Source organism: Hyperolius riggenbachi, chromosome 4 (assembly GCF_040937935.1).
Source record: "Hyperolius riggenbachi isolate aHypRig1 chromosome 4, aHypRig1.pri, whole genome shotgun sequence".
NCBI classification, from domain to species: Eukaryota; Metazoa; Chordata; class Amphibia; order Anura; family Hyperoliidae; genus Hyperolius; species Hyperolius riggenbachi.
The window spans coordinates 459,822,238-459,847,637 of NC_090649.1; the positions used below are offsets into that span (position 1 = coordinate 459,822,238).

Consider the following 25,400-nt stretch of genomic DNA (forward strand, 5'->3'; position numbering starts at 1 on the left):
TAAAGAAAGCGTAAGAAAAAAAAAAATGATACCTAGAGGGAAGACCTTTGATCTTGCATAGTCTCCCTTCACCTCGCTATTCCAGCCCCGGGACTCCCGAAACTCGTGGCCGTACTCCCGTATGAGCTCAGTCGCACTGCACAGGACACCCCGCTCCTGCACAGTTGCACGGCGCCACCGTTGGGGCTCTGCGGAAAGAGCCGATCCCATTAGGATCAGAGTTTGTGCACAGAGCACACAGTCAGTGCAGAGGCGTGAGCACTGTAAAGTGCGGCCAAGAGCTTCGGGAATTCTGGTGGTGGAACGGCGAGGTAGAGGAGGAAGAAAAAAAAAAAGTTACATTTGGGGAATTTCTTTCCACTAAAGGCTTCCTTTAAAGTACACCTGAAGGGAGAGAGTGCATAGGAAATAAATACAGCCACCCCCATGTCCCTTCTCAGTTCAGGTGTCCTTTGATTAAAATTGTATGCAGCTTGTGGCAATTCCCCACTTCCTGCACACAGCCTGCCAATCATTTTCTTACCATTCCCCACAACACACCAATCCTTTGCTTACTATTCCCCACTTCCTGCACACAGCCTGCCAATCATTTTCTTACTATTCCCCACTTCCTGCACACAACACACTAATCCTTTGCTTACTATTCCCCATAGTGATGGGTCGTTCGCGGACGAGCCGGCTCTTTGCTACGAACGACAAGAGACTGTTCTCAGTTTTAAAAGAGCCGATGCCTCAGCCGCCCTACACAGCTCTGCTTTGCTCTGTGATAAAGGGCGCTGAGGCATGCTGGGAGATGTAGTCCTCTTTCAGCTTGTAGGAGTATATGGGGCGAAGCAGAGCAGTAGCAGGAGGGATTGCCCCAGTCAGATAAGCAGTCTGGCGTTGTCGTGGAGACGGGGGCGGGGCTTTTACTCCGATTCTGAGTGGGGTCTAGTGATATTCAATGAAGAGCCGATTCAGAGCCGTAAGAGCCGACTCTTTCATGGGAGCCGATTCAGAAGATCCGATTCTCTGAGAAGAGCCGAAATTCCCATCACTTCCCCACTTCCTGCACACAGCCTGCCAATCATTTTCTTACTATTCCCCACTTCCTGCACACAAAGCTCCCACTGGGGCAGAGGAGGACAAAGAATATAAAATCTCTACTGGACAATAACATTCTTGACCTTAGGATGTATATATAATCCTATGTAAAGAGGTGACAAATGGCAGCTATTCCCATCCTTCGCCAGCTGGCAAACGTCAAGGTTAATATCAAGATTTGTCCACATTTAGACAGACAACAGCTGTGGGATGACAAGTACATTGGCTACAATAGAATCCAGACTGCTGGATTTAGAACATGACAAACCATCTTCTGGCAAGTTCAATGCCAACTGGCATTGCTGGGCCACAAACCAGCACTGCAGACAACCTGTTACCATCAGTCACTGCCTACAGCTAGTCTGGGTGCATCTGACATCAGCGATCATTGCCTGCAGCTAGTCCAGGTCCATCTAACATCAGCTATCACTACCTATAGCTCTTAAATGAGCAACTGTGATTTCCCATGATTCGCCACTCCTAAATATATACATCATCTCTTTATGCCCATAAAGCCAGGCTTACATTCAGAACCGCTGGTGTATAGCAAGCCTAAAATGTATAATTTTACAGAGCCACATCACTCCAGCATATATACAGCCGTTTTTTAGACTTTTCGTCCTCATCAGTGCATGACAGTGGTGGCTGGATAGTGTACTGGTTAACCACTTAAGGACCGGGCAGACTTTGCATTATCTGTGCTGCGTGGGCTCTCCAGCCCGCAGCACAGATCGTCATTACAGCAGGGCGATCAGACGTCCCCCCTTTTTTCCCCACTAGGGGGATGACCTGCTGGGGGGGGGGGGGGGGGGGGGGTCTGATCGCCGCCGCTCCGTGTGGCCGAGCGGGGGGGGGGGGGGGGGGGGGGGCGCGTATTTACATTATGCGTGCAAGCCGCGATCGGCGGCTCGCACACTGTTCACGGAGACAGTCTCCGTGAACTGCCATGGAGCGGCCGTTTCCATGCAAAACCACAAACGACCGGCCGCCGCCTATCGGCGTTAGCTGGTCGTTAAGTGGTTAAGGGCTCTGCCTTTGACATGGGAGACCAGGGTTTGAATCCTGGCTAGGGTCAGTACCTATTCAGTAAGGAGTTCAAGGCAAGACTCCCTAACACTGCAGGGTGGCCTGAGCGCGTCCCAGTGGCTGCAGCTTTTGAGCGCTTTGAGTCCGACAGGAGAAAAGCGCTATACAAATGTTCAGATTATTATTATTATTATGACAGGGATTGCTTCACAACAGCAGTTCTGGATGTGAGTCTAGCATCAGGCATAAAGAGGATTTGTATATTCAGGAGTGATGCATTATGGGAAACCGCAGCTGTTCACTTAAAAGGTGAATTATTGTAAATACCTTCTGTATGAATAAGACAAACGACTATACTCTGTATAAAAAGTAGTGAAAATGAGGTCTGTTAAGCCTACGTACCAGACAGCTCTGTGGTGGCCTATGGAGGAGCACATCTAGTTAGGCAAGATTGTATCTTGCTGTACAACCTAAGCTCCAGCTCTGTGATCGGATAGATGGGGCTGCAGTTGCTTCTCTTGCTCAGTTGCAATTTGGAGAACCGTAAGTAAAACGTTTGTTCACGTATTGCCATCATGTGACAGCTGTCTAGATTCCAGATTATTCCAGCTTGACGAAACCGTATTAAGCCAGCTTTGGTTCATCTCTGTCCCTTCTTGTGACGTAACAAAAAGCACATGCTCTCCAGGTTAATCTCAAGAGACTGGGAGGGAAATTGGCAGCCAGAGCCCATATGGTCTGAGCCAAGGTCGGGTTCCGGGTCGGCGGCTTCTGCGCTCCACGGCGCGGGTCACGTGGTCCCTCTGACGTCATCAGGACTGTACTGCGCTGAACTACTGCGCAGTACCGTCCTAATGACGTCGGGGGAAACCACGTGACCCGCACCGTCAAGTGCAGAAGAAACAGACCCGGAACCCGACCTGGCGAGGTAGGCTGCGCCAGTGGAGAAGACCGGGAGCCACCGGAGCTGCGGCGAGGGCACAGGACGGCTGCCACGGGAGGTAAGTGGATCCCCCCCCCCCCCCCCCAAAAAAGAAAAAAATGGGACAGAGGCATATTCCCTTCTTAACCACAAACCTCATTTCTGTGTCCATTTCAATTCCCCCCCCCCCCCCCCTCTAAAACAGCATTTGTACATTTGGCTCCACCCATGACCACACCCACATTCTAATGCGTGGCCATGCCCATTTTATCCAGAGCAGAGCACAATAAAAAAAAAAAAAAAAAAAAAAAAAAAAAAAAAAAAAAGAAAGTCTGTCCCTGGGTGCTGAAAAGCCTAGCTACGCCTCTGGTTGTACTTTATTTTCTGGTTGAACTTGACAGACGTATTGTATGTCTTTTTTTCAACCCAAATAACTATGGTCAAACATTGGCCAATCAAAACAGGATGTGTGTAACAGGCATTTGGCAAACCTTACAGAGTCCTAAATCAGGCTTACACTCATCTGTTCATAGGTTGCAATCCAAACATTACCTACCAATCAGCTTTCACCTTGGGGTGCTGCCCTATACCCTCCCCTCCAACCAATGTTTCCGGCAACTGCTCAGCTGATTAGTGGTCACGTGGCTCTGCCCAAAGCCACAGGAAACAGCAAGTTTTCCTTTACAGCGGAGTCAGCATTCAAGTTTTTTTTCAAGAATCATGTACTTTCTGTAATCTCGTACACCTAGATGCTAGTAAAGGATTTCTGCTGCTCAACAGAAACATGCCAGAAAGGCACAGGACAAGGAATAGGAGTGATAAACCCCTTAGGGAAGATTAAACAGCTCAGGAACAAGCGTCAGATCATTGGGTCACTCAGTAATCCGATGTCTGATCTACACAGAGCTGCCTCCGCATTGCGACCCCCCCCCCCCCAGCAACTCATGCGAGGGTCATTAACAAGCACTCCGCAGCAGGCCAGGAAGCCGGAAACCCAGACAGCACAAAGACCCAGCGCCTGCCAAATCCTCAGGAGGAAAACAAACAGGTGAAACTTTATAAACTCTACAAGAAATGATCACCGACACATTAACAGGACGAGCTGCGAGGCCAAACACTGCAAGGCTTTACTGAGGCACCCCGAATAGGAGGTTAAAGCACCATACCGTCCCTTTGCACATCTTGTATGTCGGCCATAGAGCCTCACCAACCTGCTCTCTCTGCTCCTCCAACACTCAATAGATGTCAATTCAACCAGTCATGGAGAACTGCGCATGCACGGGTTAGCTGCGCGCCCAGCGACGGGAGCGTCCTGCACGACGGGGAATTCCTGCTAGATCAGATTCTAGCAGGAATCTCATCTAACGTCAATTGTATGGCTTCCAACTCTGCAGCAGACGATCACGCATTGCTGCCTCCTGACCAGGGATAATCACTGAAGTGCAAATCACTTCCCCTAACATTCAAATTTCATGTAAATTATATGCAGTATGAAAATGGACCAATCAGAATAACGTCCTGTCCTGCACAGATGTCTTCCTATACAGGATGTTAAAGGTCCACTCCAGCAAAATTAAGCAGTAAAAATCTGACAAAACTGACAAGTTTTGGACTAGTCCCATCGCCTCATGGAGGATTTCTCAGGGTTTTCTTGAATTTAAGTTTTACTGCCAAAATAGTAAGATGCCAGCCAGCCTTCCAACTCACTTTCACACTATTGTGGCAGTTAAAGGGGAACTTCAGCCTAAACAAACATACTGTCATTAAGTTACATTAGTTGTGTTAGTTAAAATAGATAGGTAATATAATCTCTTACCCATCCTGTTTACAAGAACAGGCAAATGTTTGATTTCATGATGGCAGTTATCTTTTTCACGGGGGGCAAGCATCTTTTTGGTTGGAAGGAGGTGACACGGAGCATGAGACAGTTCCAACTGTCCTGAATCCTGATCACCCCTCCCAGCTGCACACGCTAGGCTTCAAATCTCTCATTCAATATAACAAATTTGCACCAAAACAGCAGAAATCCCATCATACAGCATCCGGGGAAAAATGCCCAGGCAGTTTTGTTCTGTGCAGCTAAAATGAGGCTTGGGTAAGAAAAACAAAGTTCTGATGCTGTGAAACTTTAGGTTCACTTTAAACTTACCAAGTGCATGGATAGGGAACTGGCTAATGGACAGAAAACAAAGAGTTGTGGTCAATGGATCATACTCAAAATGGGAGACTGTTAGCAGTGGGGTCCCACAGGGGTCTGTACTGGGTCCAGTGCTCTTCAATTTATTTATTAATGACTTAGTAGATGCAGTAGTGAGCAATGTTGCTATTTTTGCAGATGATACAAAATTGTGCAGAATCATCAACTCTCAGGAAGATAGTATATTGCAACAGAGTCTGGATAGGATGGCTATATGGGCACATACATGGCAGATGAAATTCAATGTTGAAAAATGTAAAGTCATGCATTTTGGTCGTGCCAATGGTCTAGCACCATACAAAATAAATGGGATACAGTTGGGGTCATCAAACTTGGAGAAGGACTTAGGAGTACTCATCAACAAGTTAAATAATCGTACTCCATGCCAAGCCGCTGCAGCTAAAGCTAACAAAATTTTGGGATGCATTAAAAGGGAAATAAAAACTCGAGATGCTAGCATAATATTGCCCCTGTTTAACTCTCTAGTAAGGCCACATCTGGGATATGGAATTCAGTTCTGGGCACCACATTACAAAAAAGGTATTGCAGTTTTAGAGCAGGTGCAGAGACTAGCAACAAAATTGATACGTGGGATGGAAGGTCTCACTTATCAAGAAAGGTTAGATAAACTGGGGTTATTTAGTCTAGAGAAAAGACGCCTTAGAGGAGATCTAATTAACATGTATAAATACATCAGAGGGCAATATAATAGCTTGGCGGATGAGCTTTTTGTCCCTAGGCCTTCTCAAAGGACTAGAGGACATGATCTGCGCATGGAGGAAAAACGTTTTAGCCATTTATTTAGGAAAGGGTTCTTTACAGTTAGGCCTAGTGCACACCAGAGCGTTTCCGCTGCGGTTTGCGATCTGCTTGCGGGTGCGGATCCGCTAGGGTAATGTATTTCAATGGGCTGGTGCACACCAGAGCGGGAGGCGTTTTGCAGAAACGCATACTCCCGGGCTGCTGCAGATTTTGGATTGCGGATGCGTTTCTGCCTCAATGTTAAGTATATGAAAACCGCAAACCGCTCTGAAAAACAGCACTTCAGAGCGGTTTGCCAGGCGTTTTTTGTTACAGTAGCTGTTCAGTAACAGCTTTACTGTAACAATACATGAAATCTACTATACCAAAACCGCTACACAAAACCGCAAAACGCTAGCTGAAACGCTACAGAAAAAGAAGAAAAAGCGTTTCAAAATCTGCTAGCATTTTGCGGATCTGCTAGCGGTTTTTGGTGTGCACCAGGCCTAAGAGTGATTAAGATGTGAAATGCATTGCCACAGGAAGTCGTTATGGCAAACTCTATACCTGCATTTAAAGGGGGCTTAGATTCTTTCCTTGCTTTGAAAGACATCCATGGCTACAATTACTAGGTAATGCCTAATGATGTTGATCCAGGGATTTTATCTGATCACCATCTGGAGTCGGGAAGTATTTTTTTTCCCTTTCAGGGCTAATTGGACCATGCCTTGTAAGGGTTTTTTCGCATTCCTCTGGATCAACAGGGATATGTGAGGGAGCAGGCTGGTGTTGTACTTTGTTCTCTGGTTGAACTCGATGGACGTATGTCTTTTTTCAACCAAAATAACTATGTAACTATGTAACTGCCGTTCAGAAATACTTTTGAAAACAAAGGAAATCTAGAGAATCCCCTGTGAGGAGATGGACAAGTCTAAACCTTTAGTGGTGCCTTTAAGCTACCACTATCGCGAAAAAAGTAGGCCGTTAAAATCAGACACAAGCGACAGGTTTTGGGCCAGTCCATCTCCTCATGGGGGATTCTTAGAGTTTAATTTGCAACTGCTGTTCAGGAAATGCTGTTGAAAAATGTCTAACTGACAAAATAATAGTCAGATAGTGCGCAAGTGATTAGGGAGGCTGGCTGTATCTTACTATTTTGGCAGTTAGACAGCTTTTTAGGAAATGCTGTTGAAAACAAAAGGAAACCCTGAGAATACCCCATGAAGAGATGGACTGGCCCAAAACCTGTCGGGCTCTGTCAGATTTTAACTGCCTACTTTTTTCGCTATAGTGGTCCTTTAAAGAGTCTGAAGCCAAAATAGTCATCTTACCACCTTATGTAACGTGTGGTAAAGTGAGGAACAAACAATTAACCCACAGTAGTGTTGTGCACCCGGTGAAATGCTAACTGCTTGCAGGTCACAGCTGTAAAAATGTAACACGAAGGTCTCCCTGCCTGCCAAATTCTGCAGGCAACCTCTGCTAATCTGCCTACCGCCTTTGATAAATGTATCCAGGAGGTCAGCCAGGTATTTAAAGAGGACATTGAAATAAACCAAATTCCTCAGCGCTGCAAAAAAGAAGCCTGCCAGCATGTCCCTGTGAACCAGCCCTAACCTTCTCCAGCCCATATGCAATTCGATTTTTCTCCCGAGTATTCTCCTTGGTGATAATTTCACACCTCGTCATAAAGTGACTTTTAAACCACCAGCAAGCAAGAAAATACTCAAAATTATTTTGATAGTACTTTTTCAGTAACTTTTGGGTACTTTAATTGCAAAATGCTGAAAAGTTATTTTAAAGAGTAACTGTCAGGCTGCAGAAGCTAATTTAAACCTCTATTCTCCTGTGTTAAACAGTTTAGAAGGAAGCCAGAAAGCCATTAGTGAAGATAAAAATCTCAGTTACCTTTGATGTGTGCTTATCTTAAAGGCTGTTATAGACCCATAAGGACGCAAGCCGCATAGTAAACTGCAAAGCATTCTGGGGCCCTCCCCTCGGCTGCTAATGAGATGTTACAGCAGCTTTCTAATCAGTCCAGCGCAAAGCACTGATAAATCTCGGGGCAGAGTACACTGCAGAAGTCAGCTATTGTTCCTAGCCACATGGCTCATTAATATTCACTGCACACTGTGTTATTCTGTACGAGCTCCTCTGTGATCAGGAAGCAGGGAGGACATGACGACACATTTGGCAGAAAAACATGGAGCCTGCCATGAGCTGTCAGGACCATCTATCTCTGCATATACTATATACAAATTCTGTGAAATCCAAACGTGGACAGTGAAATGCATATGTAATGTAAGTACAGCCAATCTTTAGCTACTGATATATGTGTTTATTTTCTCTGAGACCTTATACCTAACAGCTCCTCTTTAAAGAAAAAGTTATTTTAAATCTACTGAGTTCTCTCTCCGAAGATAATTCTGATTTGCATATGAGCTGTGGTGCCTAACAAAATGCATGCTGGGAGATGTACATCAACAAAGGATATTGCTTTCATTTCCAGTTACAGGCCCAATACAATCCATATACAATGACTGACAACAGAGCAAATCAGAAAACGATGCCAAAAATAATCTGAGGGAACAGAGCGCAATGAGCAAAGGAAGTGTTAAAATCAATGACGGCTTCCTGACGCTAGGCCAAAACAATGGCGAGGTGTCCCGTGTAATTGAGGAAGTTTCCGTTAGAGAAGGTCTGTATTGCATGTCTGGGGTGTGTCCTGCCTGCACTGAGGCCCTTCATCTAGATGGGATATAAAATGCGTCACACGGGCTGCAGGGGCTCATCGGGGAGCCACGTGTCCCCATCCATCAGGTGACAGCGATCGGAACATTCCACCTGGATTACAAAGCCCGCTGGCTCAGGAGCTGGGCTCCCAATTTAATTATGCTGATGGGTATTTTTCCATTGAGTGACGACGCTTCAAAGCTCTCAAAATGTTGATCGGGGTTTAAAGCGCGTGATGAAAATATGGAGACACGCACTGCAGTGATGAGGCTTCTAATCCAGTGATTAAAGGAGCATTGTCAAGAATAATTTAAAAGACAAATAAAATGTACATTTCTCCCAGAGTTAAAGACACTGAAGCGGAAAAAAAATGATGATGTAATGAATTGGTTGTGTAGTACGGATAATTACTAGAACATTAGTAGCAAAGAAAAAAACTCATTTTTATTTTCAGATATAAAGTGTTTTTACAACATTGCATCATTCTGTAATATTTGCAGTTTACACACTACTCAGCATTCTAAATGTTTTTACAGAGCAGGCTAGTGAACTTTTGAACTGTCCTCTGGAGAGAAAAAGAAAATAGTGACTGACACTTGAGATAACAAGCTTCAGAAGACAGGGCTCTCTGCGACTTGTCGTGGAGCTCAATGGCTCTTTTGCATAGATAACTGGAATTTGACTCTTCCTGTACTGGAAACAATATTAGACTTCTGTCTTTGCTCCTAATGTTTTATTTCTTAGCTGTACTACACATACAAATCAAAAAAAAAAAATTCGCTTCAGCGTCTCTTTAAATACACCATAAATTACCTTTTTTCCTACAGTAGGTAGTAAGAAGCTGGCATATCTGACAGATTTTTTGAGTAGTCCATTTCCTCATGGGAGTATTCCCTTTATTCCTTATAAAAGCCATCTTTCCCCACATTTATTTCCTACTTAAACGGTACAAATTACCTGGCTGACCTGCTGGCATGCATACATATATCCATACAAAACCGGCGCTGGGAGATTTGGGCGCATGGTAAAGCCGAAAACCGGTTCACCCTGCTCCTGCAAAAGTCCAGGCGGTGGCGATAACTATTCTCCCTCCAGGCCAACATGGAAAGTTGGGAAAGACTTACAAATTACGCTGTTTTTATAGTAATAGCTGGCGGACGAATTACACTTTTTATAGTAATTTGGGCTCAGACTTGACGGCACCCAAATTACTGTCTAAATGCCACTATAGACATAATTAACATAGTTTTGCGCTGTCTGAGTCATGCTAACCATCTGCCTCTAAAAATCTTAGCCATAGACCCTGAACAAGCATGCAGTTCAGGTGTTCTGACTAAAGTCTGACTGGAATAACCACATGCTTGTTTCAGGTGTGTGATTCATACACTACTTCAGCCAAAGAGATCAGCATGACAGCAAGGCAATGTGCATTGCTTAAAAGGAAATATGGCAGCGTCCATATCCCGCTCACTTCAGGTTCCCATTAATGCTGATATCGTTTATATTATTACCTTGAATACTCAGCATCTGGCCCAGCTTCAAGGCGGCTCCACGGACCTTACACAGAGTCCTCACAATCCTCTCTGCATTGGCTTCTGATAAGAAAGGACTGGAGTCCAGCACAGCCTTCTTACCTGAAGGGAGAAGAGAAATATGTCAAGTATTGGTTTGTGACTTAGAATAAAGGAGAACAAAAAAAATAAAAAGGCAATGACACATCAGCTTGGTGAGCGTTACCATTATCCAATATGGACATTTATAAAAGCCAGTCAGACTTGTGATAAATCTGTTCACAGAAGAAAATCAAATGGAATCCTAACAAGACACGTGTGTGTGTGTGTGTGCGTGTGTGCGTGTGGGGGGGGGGGGAATTATATTTAAGGAATCTAAAACATGAGTCCTGCCACAAGGGTAACCCACTGCTGGGCCTAGTGCAGTCACATGGGGGTCACAGGAGTCTGCCATTATTATACAGCAGCATGTAGCCGGGCTTCAGTATTTAGCGTTCAGCTACGCACATATCCGATAATGGTCCCCCATCAGGGATCGGGTAACAATCACTCAGGTGACACTGGGGGAATGAAGCTGTACAGGTACAGACGCCTAACTAGCCTTCATGCTAGCAATGTGTTCTGTTGCTATGGAGGAGTGGCAGGGGGGTGAGAATCCGCGCATGATGAAACAGCTTCTATCGGTCCGGGAGGTGTTAAAGTGTTCCAAAGTTGAAAATACACAAACTATTAACTTTTTCCCCATCTCCCCTGCCATTAAAAGTTTTCCTGGCAGAAAACAACGTCTACGACTGTAATTTGCTCATCAGTGAGGTTCACTGTATTCTCAACAGGGTAGTGACAAGACAAACTGTCACTTGCTTGCCTGAAAATTAACTTTTAGGCAGAAAAAAAGCCTGATATTAAATGCATTTCACTGTACATACACATTTACCTCATGGAACATGTCGCCTCGGGTACACCTTCAGGATTTGACAGGACATTATTGCCCAATCAAGCCTGCTCAGCTGCCACTGTACACAACGATCGTCAGCTGAAACAGTTATCGGCCCTTTTGGACAACCTGAAGTTTTAAAAAGTTCTATGTGAAGCGAAAACCGGTTGATTTTTTTTTTTTTTTTTTTTTTTTTATATACAGATTGGCTTTAATCATCCACACACGGAGGTTACATGAGGATCAGCTCTATGGTAAATATACTCTCAGATCTATTTCTTTTGTTTAGTCAACACTGGATGCCCCCCCTGCAGACAATGCTTGGCCGCTCCACACAGACAACAAACCATGAGATCTGCAGCCCGAAAGGTCCCACTGTCTTACATTAGCGTTGTGCCACTCGCCAACAAGGCTGTCACAAGCATACAATCTGATCAAATGAATCATAAGGGTAGTCTCTTCATGCTGCTTGTTGTCTTTGGGGTCCCTCTGTTCTTCTCCTCACAGCCTCCTGGATGTTCCCCTCAGCGTTGCCGAGATATAATGAACTGTGCAAGTTCTCAACTGCATTTGCACAGTACTTCCTTTTGCTGTGCATGTATGGAACTCGCTCAGGCACGGCCGGGATACTCAACAGAGGGAGGCAGTCAAATATGAAAAGGACCACGATTGGGAAGGATCCCAAAGACAACTAGCAGCATGAGAAGTCTCAGGATTAGGTAACTTAGCCCACCATGGGCTTCTTTCAATTTTTTTCCCCGCTTCAGGGATCAAGGTGGCCTTCAAGTGGACTTGAACTCAGAACTTCCTCTCTCCTCTAAAAAGAAGAACAGCAGCATAACCACCTTTAAAAAAAATTTTTTTTTACAATTTACAGAACTCCTGCAATAAATCTGCAGTTTGTCTACTTCCTGCTTTCATGGAACCAGACATAGGGTTAACATCCTGTGTTTACAAATTAGCTGTGTCTGACTAGGACTGCCAAATTTCTTTTGCTGGTACAACAGAGATCAAATTACACTTGTGATTACTTGAAGAGGAGGGGGTATTAGACTGGCTCTTTTTTTCTAAATATACACAGGGTGAATTCCTCTACGTTTTCCCTGTGCAGGAGGTCAGGTCCACTTAAACGATAGTTTCTGATCGCTGCAGTATTCCGTTGTGCCCATTAATGGCTAAATTTCCACTAACCATTCAGATTGATTCCATTAATCTGATCAAATTGGTTAGCGGAAATTTGGCCTTTAATGGGCATGATCAATTGCGTCCAATCTATTATCGTGGTGATTGGAAAATATTGATCGGACGCTGGATTATATTAAATGGCCACCTTAAAGTGAACCAGAGATGAAGCACCCTCATGTATCAGTGGGAACATTAGAGAAACCTACCCTGCTCTCTGTTTCATCCTTCACTGCTCAGCTTGCTACCTATCAGCCCTGATAAAATCCCAGACTGAGCACTCAGTCTATCTTTGCACAGGAATCATAGCAGAGTCTGTCTTCTGATGTCTTTTCAAGCCCAAGCCTGCCCACTTCTGGCTCTGCTATAACGACTCAGCTATAATGATTCCTGAGCAAAACCAGACTGAATGCTCAGTCAGGGATTTTATCAGGGCTGCTAAGAAGCAGGCTGAACAGTGAAGGACGAAAAAGAGAGCAGGGTAGGTGTTTTCTCTAATGTTCCCACTGATATATATGGTAAAATACATGAGGGTGCTTCGTCTCTGGTTCACTTTAAGGCAACCTTTGCCATGCCCAGCAGGCACATTTACTAGCGTAATATTGCAGGACCACTCCAGTCAAAAAAAGTAAGCAGTTAAAAACTGATAGTACCGACAGGTTTTGGACTAGTTCATCTCCTCATGGAGGATTCTCAGGGTTTTCTTTGTTTTCAAAAACACTTCCTGAATGGCAGGGAGTTGCTCAGTCTAACTGCCAAAATAGTATGCAAGTGAGTAGGGAGGCCGGCTGGTATCTTACTATTTTGGCTGTTAAACTGCTGTTCAGAAAATGCTTTTGAAAACAGAAGTAAACCCTGAGAATTTCCCTGGAGGAGATGGACTAGTCCAAAACCGTCGGTTCTGTCAGATTTTAACTGTTTTTTTCGCTGGAGTGTTCCTTAAACTCTGAAATAACTAACCAGCTTCTACTGACAAACGCCAAACAATTACCAGCAATGATTGATCACTAGGGGGATACTGTTACATAACCTATCATGTAGCTCTGCTCTAATTTGTATTCATCCCGTTTTGTGTTCCAAAACATAACTTAATGTGCGATAACCAGAGGAGTCCTCTAAACATTAATGAGAGGGATTCAGAGCCGGAGATTCTGTGGTTTAATAATTTATAACAAGGTCACGCAGAGATAAAGAGCATGAAAACATTATCGGCTGTAGCGAGAGAGGAATGGCTGGCAGGCTCCCAGGACTTCAATTCACAGCAAACAAACTGTACAAACACTGTACTGCGAACGCAGGAGAGCTGCAGGCAGCAGGAAAGGAATGCCAGCAGCAGTAGCAGCCATTGATTAGCAGCCGCCACTGTGCCAGCAGCAGTAACAGCAGCCACTGATTAGCAGCCGCCACTGTGCCAGCAGCAGTAGCAGCCACTGATTAGCAGCTGCCACTGTGCCAGCAGCAGTAGCAGCCACTGATTAGCAGCAGTAGCAGCCACTGATTAGCAGCAGTAGCCGCCACTGATTAGCAGCAGTAGCCGCCACTGATTAGCAGCAGCAGCCGCCACTGTGCCAGCAGCAGCCGCCACTGTGCCAGCAGCAGTAGCAGCCGCCACTGTGCCAGCAGCAGTAGCAGCCGCCACTGTGCCAGCAGCAGTAGCAGCCGCCACTGTGCCAGCAGCAGTAACAGCCGCCACTGTGCCAGCAGCAGTAACAGCCGCCACTGTGCCAGCAGCAGTAACAGCCGCCACTGTGCCAGCAGCAGTAACAGCCGCCACTGTGCCAGCAGCAGTAACAGCCGCCACTGATTAGCAGCTGCCACTGTGCCAGCAGCAGTAGCAGCCACTGATTAGCAGCTGCCACTGTGCCAGCAGCAGTAGCAGCCACTGATTAGCAGCTGCCACTGTGCCAGCGGCAGTAACAGCCACTGATTAGCAGCTACCACTGTGCCAGCACCAGTAACAGCCACTGATTAGCAGCTGCCACTGTGCTATCTGCACATGGTATTTGAGCTATTCCCTATCAGCACTCTAAAAAGATTGCAGCATGGCGCTTGGCCTAAAAAGTTTTGACTCCCCTGGTATATGGAGGCATCACAACATTGTCCAGGGTTTGTTTTAAAGTGGCCATGAACTCTTACACAGGATTCAAGGAAAGCACATAAAAATCCACCCTATGTGTATTTAGAGAGAAGAGCCTTACTAATTCCCCGTCATCTGTAAGTAATCACAGGTGTAATTTGAACTTTCAGCTGTATCAGCACAGGAATTAGTCTCGACAGAGCAGCTAATATGTAAACACAAGAGGTTAACCCTTATTCTGCTTCCATAAACGCAGGAAGTAGACACTGCAGATTTATTGTAGGACTTGTATCAGCTGTAACAAAGACATGTTCTTTAGGAGGTTTTTATGCTGTAGCTTATCTTTTAGAGCAGAAAGAAAGTTCTAAGTTCAGGTCGCTTTCCTTTGCAAAATTTGGATTGCTTCACTGTAAAGGAAGTCAGCAATACTTGCCTTCATTTCCCTCCTTCAGAAGATCTCCCTAGGCATTTCCTTTTTATAATTAGTTACAACCACGGCCGCCTGGTGACCGATCTACCTCATGCATAAACAATATGAATCCACTATTCAGAGGCTCCTGGCTGTGGCAAGTAAACAATGATAATGTATCTGGATGTGTGTGGAGAGTTTCCATAGTCGGGTGTGGCACAGCACACGCCTCTGGCAGCCGCACACTGCTATAGTACTTGTGCAACCGCCTGTGCACTCCCCTCAGCCTCTCCATGGTGCTGCTGCTGCAACAATACGGCCTATTCATAACATTATTTCAATGCTGCCAATTCCCTCACACAACACACTATCTAGCTGGTGAAATTAAGATGGACTGACTGGCAAATTTACCTAATCCACCTTGTCACACTTAGCATTGCTTCAGATCTTTTAAATCAGGTATTCGGGGATTATGGATACCTGGAGGCACCTAAAAGCTGCCGATTTACCTGATTGGACAAGGATCCTGTAACGCAAAACTGCAAAGTCAAGCAGAAGAATGAAGCCCAGCATAGATCAGAACCACAGCAATAACCCTAAAAGAGCAACTTCACCGAAAGATAGTAGGGGTAAGAAGTGGCTGGAAAGAGGGTACTTGCGTCTTATCCTGTCTGGAAAGTTTGGCAGCTTTTTGTTAAAGTTTTGTTTTTTCCCCAGGAACATGTGACCATTTTTGGAAAGCTGAAAGTCCCGGCTTTCTGATGCACCAGGTCCCGAGTCGATATGATGCTCAGTTCCCAAGTTATGGGTTTTGTTTTTTTGTTTTTTTCAATTTAAGTATTTATATAGCGCCGACATATTACGCAGCGCTGTACAGAGTATATATATTGTCTTGTCACTAACTGTCCCTTCAGAGGGGCTCACAATCTAGTCCCTACCATAGTCATAGGTCTATATCGTGTAGTGCATGTATCATAGTATAGGGCCAATTTTAGGGGGAAGCCAATTAACTTATCTGTATGTTTTTTAAGATGTGGGAGGAAACCGGAGTGCCCGGAGGAAACCCACGCAGACACTGGGAGAACATACAAACTCCTTGCAGAGGTTGACCTGGCTGGGATTCGAACCGGGGACCCAGCGCTGCAAGGTGAGAGCACTAACCACTACGCCACCGTGCTGCCCTAGTTATGGGGTTTTGAAGAAGGGGTGTCCTCTGAACTTGGTTGCAGAAAGTGCAAATACAGAAGTATGGGACGAACCCAACATAAGCAGCAAACATGATAAGCAGAAAACCTGGTAGGCCTGCATAAATCTGTGTCTTCAAAACTTATGTCAAGTGCCCTGGGTCTCATTACAGATGAAGGAGCAGCGCACACAAATTAGGTGGTTGAAATCTGAATGAAACTCCTTCGGTTTCATTCGGATTTTATCTGTAGCTCATCCCTGACCAACAGATCTCTCTCTAATCAGATTTGATTAGAGAGATTTGTTGCTTGGTCAAATCTGCCCATAATCAGATGTATGGGCACCTTAAAGTGAACCTCCAGACTAAAAATCTACTCAGCAGCACTGAAAAGGCTTGGTGTTTCTTTTAACAGTTTCACAGCATCAGAAGTTTGTTTTTCTTACCGAAGTCTCATTTTTAGCTGCATTTTAGCTAAGCTCCGCCCCACCAAAGGAAACTGCCCGGGCTTTTTCCCCTCGATGCTGTGCAAAGCATGATGGCCTTCTGCTGCTGTTCTCGTTGCCTAGCAACTGGGAAGGGTGATCAGGACACAGGACAGTTGGAACTGTGTCTCACGCTCCCTGTCACCTCCTTTCAACCAAAAAGACGTCTGCCCTCATGAAATCACAAACATTTGCCTGTTCTTTAAAACAGTGGGTAAGCGATTATATTACCTATCTATTTTAATTAACATAACTAATGCAACTTAATGACAGTATGTTTGTTTAGGCCGAATTTCCTCTTTAAGAATCTCTGAGGCACGGATTGTCTGCTAGAGACAGTCTTCCCGTGCACAAAGAAGGTAATGAGTAACTCCAGAAGCACTGGCCAGGCTCAGCGTTTCCAGGGAGATGAGTGCTGCGGTAAGCACAGGAAGTCATAGCCTGCATCATAACTCTGCTTCCAGCCTAATCCCAGGCAAGCAGCATATGGGCCTCAGCGTCTTATCCTGATCTATTTGTGGAATCCAGGAGGTCAGGCGGTACAAGACTATCACTGACTGGCAAACTATCCCACTCCCTGTTACTGTCTATAGGAAGACACTGCGCAGAAACAAAGCTGAGCTTTACAACTTCCTGCCAGACAAACCACAAACACGTGTCTGATATTTACAGCCTCTGGTCAGCATTCAATTAAAACTATTCCTTTGTTATTGTAATTAATCATTCAGGTAGGGATCACACTTGTCAAATGTGCATGCATTTAACACAATGCGAAATCCCATATGGCTGGACACCAGATGTATTCCTAAATCTCAGATCCACAGGTTCTAATAATCAAAGTCATACCCAGAGTCCACCTGGAAACTTTTGGTCCCGGAACCTCCTGTCATGCAGCTCCTAAATTATGGAACTCCTTACCTCAGCAGATCAGGACAGCTCCATCTCTGGACGTGTTTAAAGTGTACCAGAGATGGTGAAATAGACATGTGCATATACAGTGGTAAGCACACACACTTATGCTGTGCTCCTTTTCTTTTTCCCCTGTCTGAAAGTTTATAATTAGCTATGGAACTGACAGTTTTTCTCCAGTCAGGACTCAATCGGCTCATTGATAAATTACAGCTATAAAACACTTTCCTAAGCAGATACCTGGGCTTTTTACGGTGAGAGGAAAAGATAAAAAGGTCAACTGTTCAATTGCAGTGTCTCAAAAGTCCCACCGGAGTGAAAATACATGAACTGAGACTATGAAACATTAAAGTGTGTGTGTGTGTGTGTGTGTGTGTGTGTGTGTGTGTGTGTGTGTGTGTGTGTGTGTGTGTGTGTGTGTGTGTGTGTGTGTGTGTGTGTGTGTGTGTGTGTGTGTGTGTGTGTGTGTGTGTGTGTGTGTGTGTGTGTGTGTGTGTGTGTGTGTGTGTGTGTGTGTGTGTGTGTGTGTGTGTGTGTGTGTGTGTGTGTGTGTGTGTGTGTGTGTGTGTGTATGTGTGTAAAGACAGACACTTACCTGGGGCTTCTATCAGCCCCCTGTAGCAGTAACGTCCCACGCCATCATCCTCCAATACGCTGTTCTCCGCCGCCGGCTCCGGTCTAGCATGGCATGCTTTCCAACTGCGGCTGCACGGTCATGGCCGTGTGCCTGCTCGCTCACGTCATCGGACTCTTCGTACTGCGCCTGCGCAGTAAGCTTCCGATGACGCGATCGGGAGCAAGCATTATTCGGCTGTGTTAGACGAATAATTGCCCGGTGCCGGCGGCAGAGAGCAGCAGATCGGAGGAGGATGGTGGGTGACATTACTGCTACAGGGAGCTGATAGAAGCTCCAGGTAAGTGTCTGTTTTTACCCTCAGCACAGCCCCAGAGAACCCCTTTAAATATGCTTTGTAAATGTTCATTCATAAAATAAAACCAATATCTAAAAAATAAAAAAGGTCATTTTGCGGAGTAGAAGGACAGATCCAATTGTTTATCTCATTACTTTATTTTCATCTCTGGTTCACTTTAAGTTCAGACTGAAAACCCCACCTGGTCAGTTTGGCATTTGCAGAAAGAGAACTTTTGTTGTGTGAATACCTCATCCTACCACCAACTACTGAATCAGAGAGCCTAAGCGCTTTGAGTCCTATGGGAGAAAAGCGCTATAGAAGTTTTACGGTTTAATGGCCTACTGTGAATTGTAAAAATATCCGCTATTTCTGTATAGCCTTTATTCTGCGCTTTTTTTTTTTTTTAAACTGACACCCTGCACCATTTTGTTCATACTGTGAACGAAAATCCCAGTTAGGGCCCGTTTCCACTTGTGCGGTGTGAATGCATTGCGGAAAATGTGAAACCGAATTCACCTGCAGATGCAAATTTTACCGCAAATTAGTGTACTTTTTTTGCGTGTTTTAAGTATGCAAATTTAACCATGTCAGTGCCTGTGTGCTTTTACATTCATTTTAGGCAATAAAAACCATACGCGAATTCGCATGGAAAATTTGCATAGCGAAAAACGCATGCAAATTTCCTATTCATTACATTTTATGCAAATCGCACATTGCCTTGCGGTGTGGTAATTCTGATGGCTCTGCTGTGCAGATTTTTCCTGCACAGAAAAAACGCACCGGTTTCCTGACAAGTGGAAACAGGCTAATGAAGTTGTATTGGTTGTGCGAATGCAGAAAACACTTGCAGATTGGCGATAGTGGAAACGGGCCCTTAATGCATTTCAATGGGCACGCATATGTACTTAACTTTTATGTGTTTTTGGCATGATTTGTTTTATGCAAGTATGTTGGTTAAACCAGTATGCTTTGCTGAGGATCCATCACATTGGCGATACCGATCGTCAGCCAGTCATTTTCCCGCAGACAGTAACGAGAGCGTGCAGGAAAGTCACTCACCGTTGTCGCCGCCTTTTGAACCCAAACTCTTCTTCGCCACTTCCGCCAGCGCTCCGATGCCCAGGCCAACAGCTAGACCTGAACAGAGAGTTAAAGAGGAACTGCAGTGAAAACAACGCAATAAATAAAATGGCTTTTTTACATTCATTTATAGATATAGTCTGTGATTGCCCATTGTAAAATCTCTCCTCACCCCGATTTACATTGTGAAATTTATCACAGATGGCGACATCCTTAGTCATCTCTGGTGCATCACTGTGGAATCTTTGAGAATTCCGGAACCAGTGAAAATAATGCCTGGTTTCCCACAATGCCCTGGAAGGAGAATTACGCATAGCTAAACGGCCTGGGATAAGCGTCTGAGAGGGCGGGGCTACAAACCAATATCCTGGCAAATCCTGGCCTGCTCCAGAACACAGTGAGCACCTGTACTACGTGACATCAGGAGCATGCAGCAATGTCAATACATGCAGCGGTGCTATGTGGCACAGGTTCTTGTGGTGACACCGGGGTAGGAGAGGATTAGCGCCAGTGTGTGACAGGTGAGCCTTCAACACTGCACACAGGTGGGGTGTGCGCACACACACCACACACCACACACCACACACCACACACCACACACCTGATTGAGCACTTGTGACCGAGGTTTTCCAGCATTCCCAATTGATGCGGTCAACCAATTTTGGCTGGAAATCTATAGAAACAGTGATTGAATTATAATAATTCACCAATCTTTCAAATCGTGATTCCAGTATGTGTTTATCTTCTCTTACATCAGTGTTCTCCAGAAGCTCTTTAGCCGGGTGCTCCACCCGGCTAATTTTGTTGAGCCCCCGGCTGGCATTGGCTGCCTTCTCATCCTCCTACACTGTAAGCAAAGTTGCACCGCCATGCATTCACCCATTGCTCCCCACCCAGCCGAACACTCAAACCAGCGCAGGAGATTTGGGCGCAGCCAGCACCACCATAGGCCATAATAGTAATTACGGCTATAGCAGGCACAGGGGAGTAATTTCGGCGCCGTCAGAAGACGGAGCTGAAGTTACTTTTAAAACATAATAAAGCCAAATTATTTCATTCCCCACTATCCATGGCGGCCTGGAGGGGGAACAGTATTTAACACGGCCGGGACTTGTGCGGCAGCAGCATCAGCCATATACCGGCTGAATCCTGCGCCCAAGTCTCCTGCGCCGTTATCTCTCATACGCCACCCAGCTACTTTTTCATGCCACTCAACTGGAAAAAAAATTTGGAGAGAACACTGCACAAGCTAGGGTCACTTGTGAGTGGAACACAGGCATTTCCCCGCAGCCGAATCCCATTCTTCTTCAGGCAGCTTACTGTTCACAAAGGGGAATTGCACGCAAAAAAAGCAACAACTTCCGCTTTTTTTTCTCTCCTCCGCTGGGGAAATTCGCACGTTACTCCCAGTGCGCTGCGATTGTGCATTGTAAGACGTATGTTTTCGCATTGCAGAAAGCGCACACAATTTTTACCAAGTGCAACCCTCGCCTCTGGTCATCTTGGAACATTGCTCGTGCTAAAGAGAACATTGTAGGTAGAGTGAAGGTGGCCACTAATGATCCAATCTTTTTCATCCAATTTTACCAAATCTATGTCGGATAAGGGTAAATTGGGTGAATGTATTAAATGGATGATTTAGGCAGTTCCCTTATATTTCATAGAAATGGTAAAATTGGATGAAAAAAAAGATTGGATAATTAGTGGCCACCATAAGGCCTGGTACACACCATGCAAAGCTCGCTTCAGATGAGTAAGCGATATACAGATCTGACAGATCGGACATAAAACAAATCTAGTATACAGACGTTCGTGATTCTTGTCAGATTCTGATTTCAAATGGGTCGAAAGTACATAGACATGGATTCAACAAGTCCAATCTGCTTCCAATCCAGAAAGTCAGATTTGAGATCAGTCGCTGCCATTCAGTGGGCTGTATATTTTTTGGGCCCGATCCAATCTTTTTCTCCATAGCAATTAGGATCTTAAAGTGTACCTGAGATGAGGGGAAATACAAGTTTAAAGGGAACCTAAACTGAGAAAGATGTGGATTTTTCCTTTTAAATACCAGTTGCCCGACTCGCCTGCTGATCCTGTCTCGCTAATACTTTCAGCCACAGCCCCTGAAATAGCATGCTGACTGAAGTCAGACCTGAAACAAGCATGCAGCTAATCCAGTCTATGATTCAGCCACTACTGCAGCCAAAGATCAGCAGGGCTGCCAGGCAACTGGTATTGTTTAAAAGGAAACATCCATATCCCTTCTCAGTTCAGGTTCCCTTTAATTACATACCTGTGGCTTCCTCCAGCCCCCTCCACGCAGATCACTCCCTTGCCGTGGTTTAAAGCCTCCTAGATCCTCTGGTAGCAGCCACGTTCTCCGCTGCTAGTCGGGCGTACTTAGTCTACGCAATACTACTGCACAAGTGCAGAATGTTCCCAGCAGCAGAAGCAAGACTTGGGGGCGCACTTGGCCGCACTGCGCCTACGCTGAGAACAGGGCTGCTACTGGAGGATCTAGGAGGCTTTAGATCGCGGCGAGGGAGCAGTCTGCACGGAGGGGGCTGGAGGAAACCCCAGGTATGTATAAAAACGTGAATTTCCCCTCATTTCAGGTACACTTTAAAGTGAACCTAAACTGAACCCCCCAAAAAAAGTTCACCATACCTGAGGCTCTCGTACAGCGAATGCACAGGACACTCCCAGCGATGGGAGCGTGATAAGAGGACGCACGCAGCCAGGGCAGTGCAGGCGCAGTGGTAAATAACTGGCTCAAGTCACCGAAAGTGAAACAGTCGCTGGACGGGGACCGGAGGATCGGTTTGTCCCGATGCGGGGACAGGGCAGCTGCAGAGGGCTAGTAGAAGCCCCAGGTAAGCTATTTTTTAATTCAGTTTAGGCTCATGTTAAAGGACCGCTTTCATGAAAATCTTAAAATGTAAAATACATGTAAACACATACAAAGACGACGCACGTCTTCCAGCATAAAATGAGCCATAAACTACTTTTCTCCTATGTTGCTGTCACAGTAAGTAGTAGAAATCTGACAGAAGCGACAGGTTTTGGACTAGCCCATCTTCTCATAGGGGGTTCTTAGGGTTTTTTTTAATTTTTAAAAGTACTTTGTGAATGGCAGTTGCTCCGTTCAACTGCCAAAAAAAGTGTACGGTGAGCAGGGAGGCTGGCCAGTATATCTGTATTCTTTATGAAGACATTCCCTGAAAAAGATTTATAAAGGCCAGGCTGAGAATCCCCCATGAAGAGATGGACTAAACCAAAACCGGTTGGTAATGTCGGATTTCCACAACCTACTGTAAGTGACAGCAACATGGGACAAAAGTCACTTATGGCCCATTTTACTCTGGAAGAAATGTACTTATGTGTATGCGTTTTAAATTTTAAGATTTTCGCGACAGTTCCTCTTTAAGTGAAAATTGCACGGTGTTTACCAGCCTTTAAGCTTTACACACTATGGCCTGGTATTTATTATCCATTTCTCCAATCATCCCCCACCCGGGTAAAAACTACCTTACAAATGCCAGCGTAGTGCCCTCAATTAGGAAACTACAGCGTATATCAGTTTTCATGGAAATTACAGGTATCAGCAGGTATCCACATTCCTGCAGAATACGTGATTTCATTCATCTCCCCTACAATTCCCGATGTATGAGAGCGTAACCATCTATCTAGTGTATGCTGTAATAAAGCAACATAGCAGCCCAGTCATTGTGAATGGGATCCATTGTCCTCACATTCCAGCCTGCACAACACGCACAGGACAGTGACCTTTACACGGCAGACACAAATAATGCCTCATATTCCATCACATTCTGCTTTCCACACAGCCAGAAACAAACCAGATAAAGTCAGAGCGGACTGGTCCACACAGCAGCCGCCAGCAGGAAGAGGACCGCATCCTATTAACTTCTCTTGAGTTTTCTCCAAGGAGATATTTTAAAACCTTACCAATAAAAACTACCTTTAGGCTGCTTTTACAGTGCGACGCTACAGCAGCCCCTAACGCAGAACAACTCACAGTAATGAAAAATCAATGGGCTGCTCACAGTGCACACGTTGCGTTACAGTGTAACGCTACACGTTCTATGAAAGTGCAGCGTGCTCTGCGTTCTACTCTTATTTAGCTGCGTTAGAATGTTTGCACATGCTCAGTAATTTATTATTTTTTTTATTTGACGCATGTGCCGTTTTCGCATCAAGTACGCAACAAGAGACGCAATACGCAGTTCAATATAACGTCCAACTTCAATACTAACATGCGTTGCGTTAGGGGCACGTTATGAGACCTTAAAGGGATACTGTAGGGGGTCGGGGGAAAATGAGCTGAACTTACCCGGGGCTTCTAATGGTCCCCCGCAGACATCCTGTGTTGGCGCAGCCACTCCCCAATGCTCCGGCCCCGCCTCCGGTTCACTTCTGGAATTTCTGACTTTAAAGTCAGAAAACCACTGCGCCTGCGTTGCCGTGTCCTCGCTCCCGCTGAGGTCATCAAGAGCGCACAGCGCAGGCCTAGTATGGTCTGTGTCTGCGCAGTACACTCCTGGTGACATCAGCAGGAGTGAGGACACGGCAACGCAGGCACAGTGGTTTTCTGACTTTAAAGTCAGAAATTCCAGAAGTGAACCGGAGGCGGAGCCGGAGCATTGGGGAGTGGCTGTGCCAACACAGGATGTCTGCGGGGGACCATTAGAAGCCCCGGGTAAGTTCAGCTCATTTTCCCCCGACCCCCCTACAGTATCCCTTTAACGTCGCATCAAAAGCAACGTCTTAGTGTGAAAGAGCCCTTAAAAGGGACCCTGAGCACAGCGCGTGGGTTTGCATTTAAGCATACCCACAAATGCTTGGTATTACCCCCTCACTTACCTGCCGTGATGTAAAGCTTTCTGCCCCCCAGTCTGGCCGGTGTACATTGCTCAGTAAAGTGGCGCTGTGACCCCGGAAGCGGAAGTCGGGTCATGTGGTCTGCGCATACTCCGGCTTCTGTCATCCTCCTCTCAGCCTATCCATACATGAGCAGCACGTCATTGTGCACTCACAAGAGCGTCCGGGGTCACAGCACAACTGAGAGTCACTGGCCCCACTGCAATTTACATCGGCCGGACCAGGGGGGCAGAACGCTTTATATCACCGGCAGTAAGTGAGGGGGTATTAAAGTATTCATGGGTATGCTTAAAGGAGTCATCAGGGAAACCCCCTCACTACTTACCTGGGGCTTCCTCCAGCCCCTTGCAGCTGACATGTCCCACGCCACATCTCCGCTCTCAGCTGCCCGCCCGGGGACCCCGCTGGTGCAGAGGCTGACCTCAAGGAGGTCTCTACTGCACCACTGTCAATCAAGCCCACATTGTCTGCGGTGTACTGTGCAGGTGCAGAACTACTGCGGACACGATTGACAGCGGCGCAGGCGCACTAAAGGACATCGGCCTCTGCACTGGCAGGGACCACGGGCCGGCGGCAGAGAGCAGAGCTGCGGCGAGGGCCATGTCTGCTGCAAGGGGCTGGAGGAAGCCCCGGGTAAGTAGGGTGGGGTGAGTTCCTCTGAGGATTCCTTTAAATACATAACACACTGTCTGCTCAAGGTCCCTTCAAAGTTCCCGGCGTGCAAGAAAAATACTTAAAATAAAAAGAAGTTTCTTGTTCTTGTACCGTACCTACTTTTTAATACTTTTTCAATTGCTAGTTGCTGAAAAGTTATCTTTAGATAAGGCTGGACCCACACTTGTCTATCTGCAGGAGGAGTCTGACAGTGCTGCATTTCAGTCATTTGTCATTTTTCTGCACGTAAAATAACGCATTCAAGTGTGAAATAGCCCATTAACATTAGTTCTTCGTTTTCCTGTTTAGAAAATGCACAGTAGGTAACCAAATTATGCTGCATTCTACTTTATGTCACTACAGCTCCTCTCTGGATATCCTTAAAGTGACTGAAGCGGAAAAAAATTTTTTACGATAATGAATTGGTCATCTAGTACAAATAATTACTAGAACATGAGTAG

The 25,400-nt window shown here is 45.6% G+C and overlaps 1 protein-coding gene across 7 annotated transcripts in view; it reads right to left on the minus strand.

Annotated features, from left to right (window-relative positions):
• Positions 1-25,400, minus strand: part of COQ8A (coenzyme Q8A) — a 100,818-nt gene that overhangs the window by 16,200 nt on the left and 59,218 nt on the right. For all 7 annotated transcript variants that reach the window (XM_068232808.1, XM_068232807.1, XM_068232810.1 and 4 more), the window contains exons 5-6: positions 19,366-19,443; positions 10,214-10,336 (exon numbers count right to left, since the gene is read on the minus strand). In XM_068232808.1, the coding sequence (XP_068088909.1) occupies positions 10,214-10,336; positions 19,366-19,443 (201 nt within the window). The remainder of the gene's footprint in view (positions 1-10,213; positions 10,337-19,365; positions 19,444-25,400) is intronic.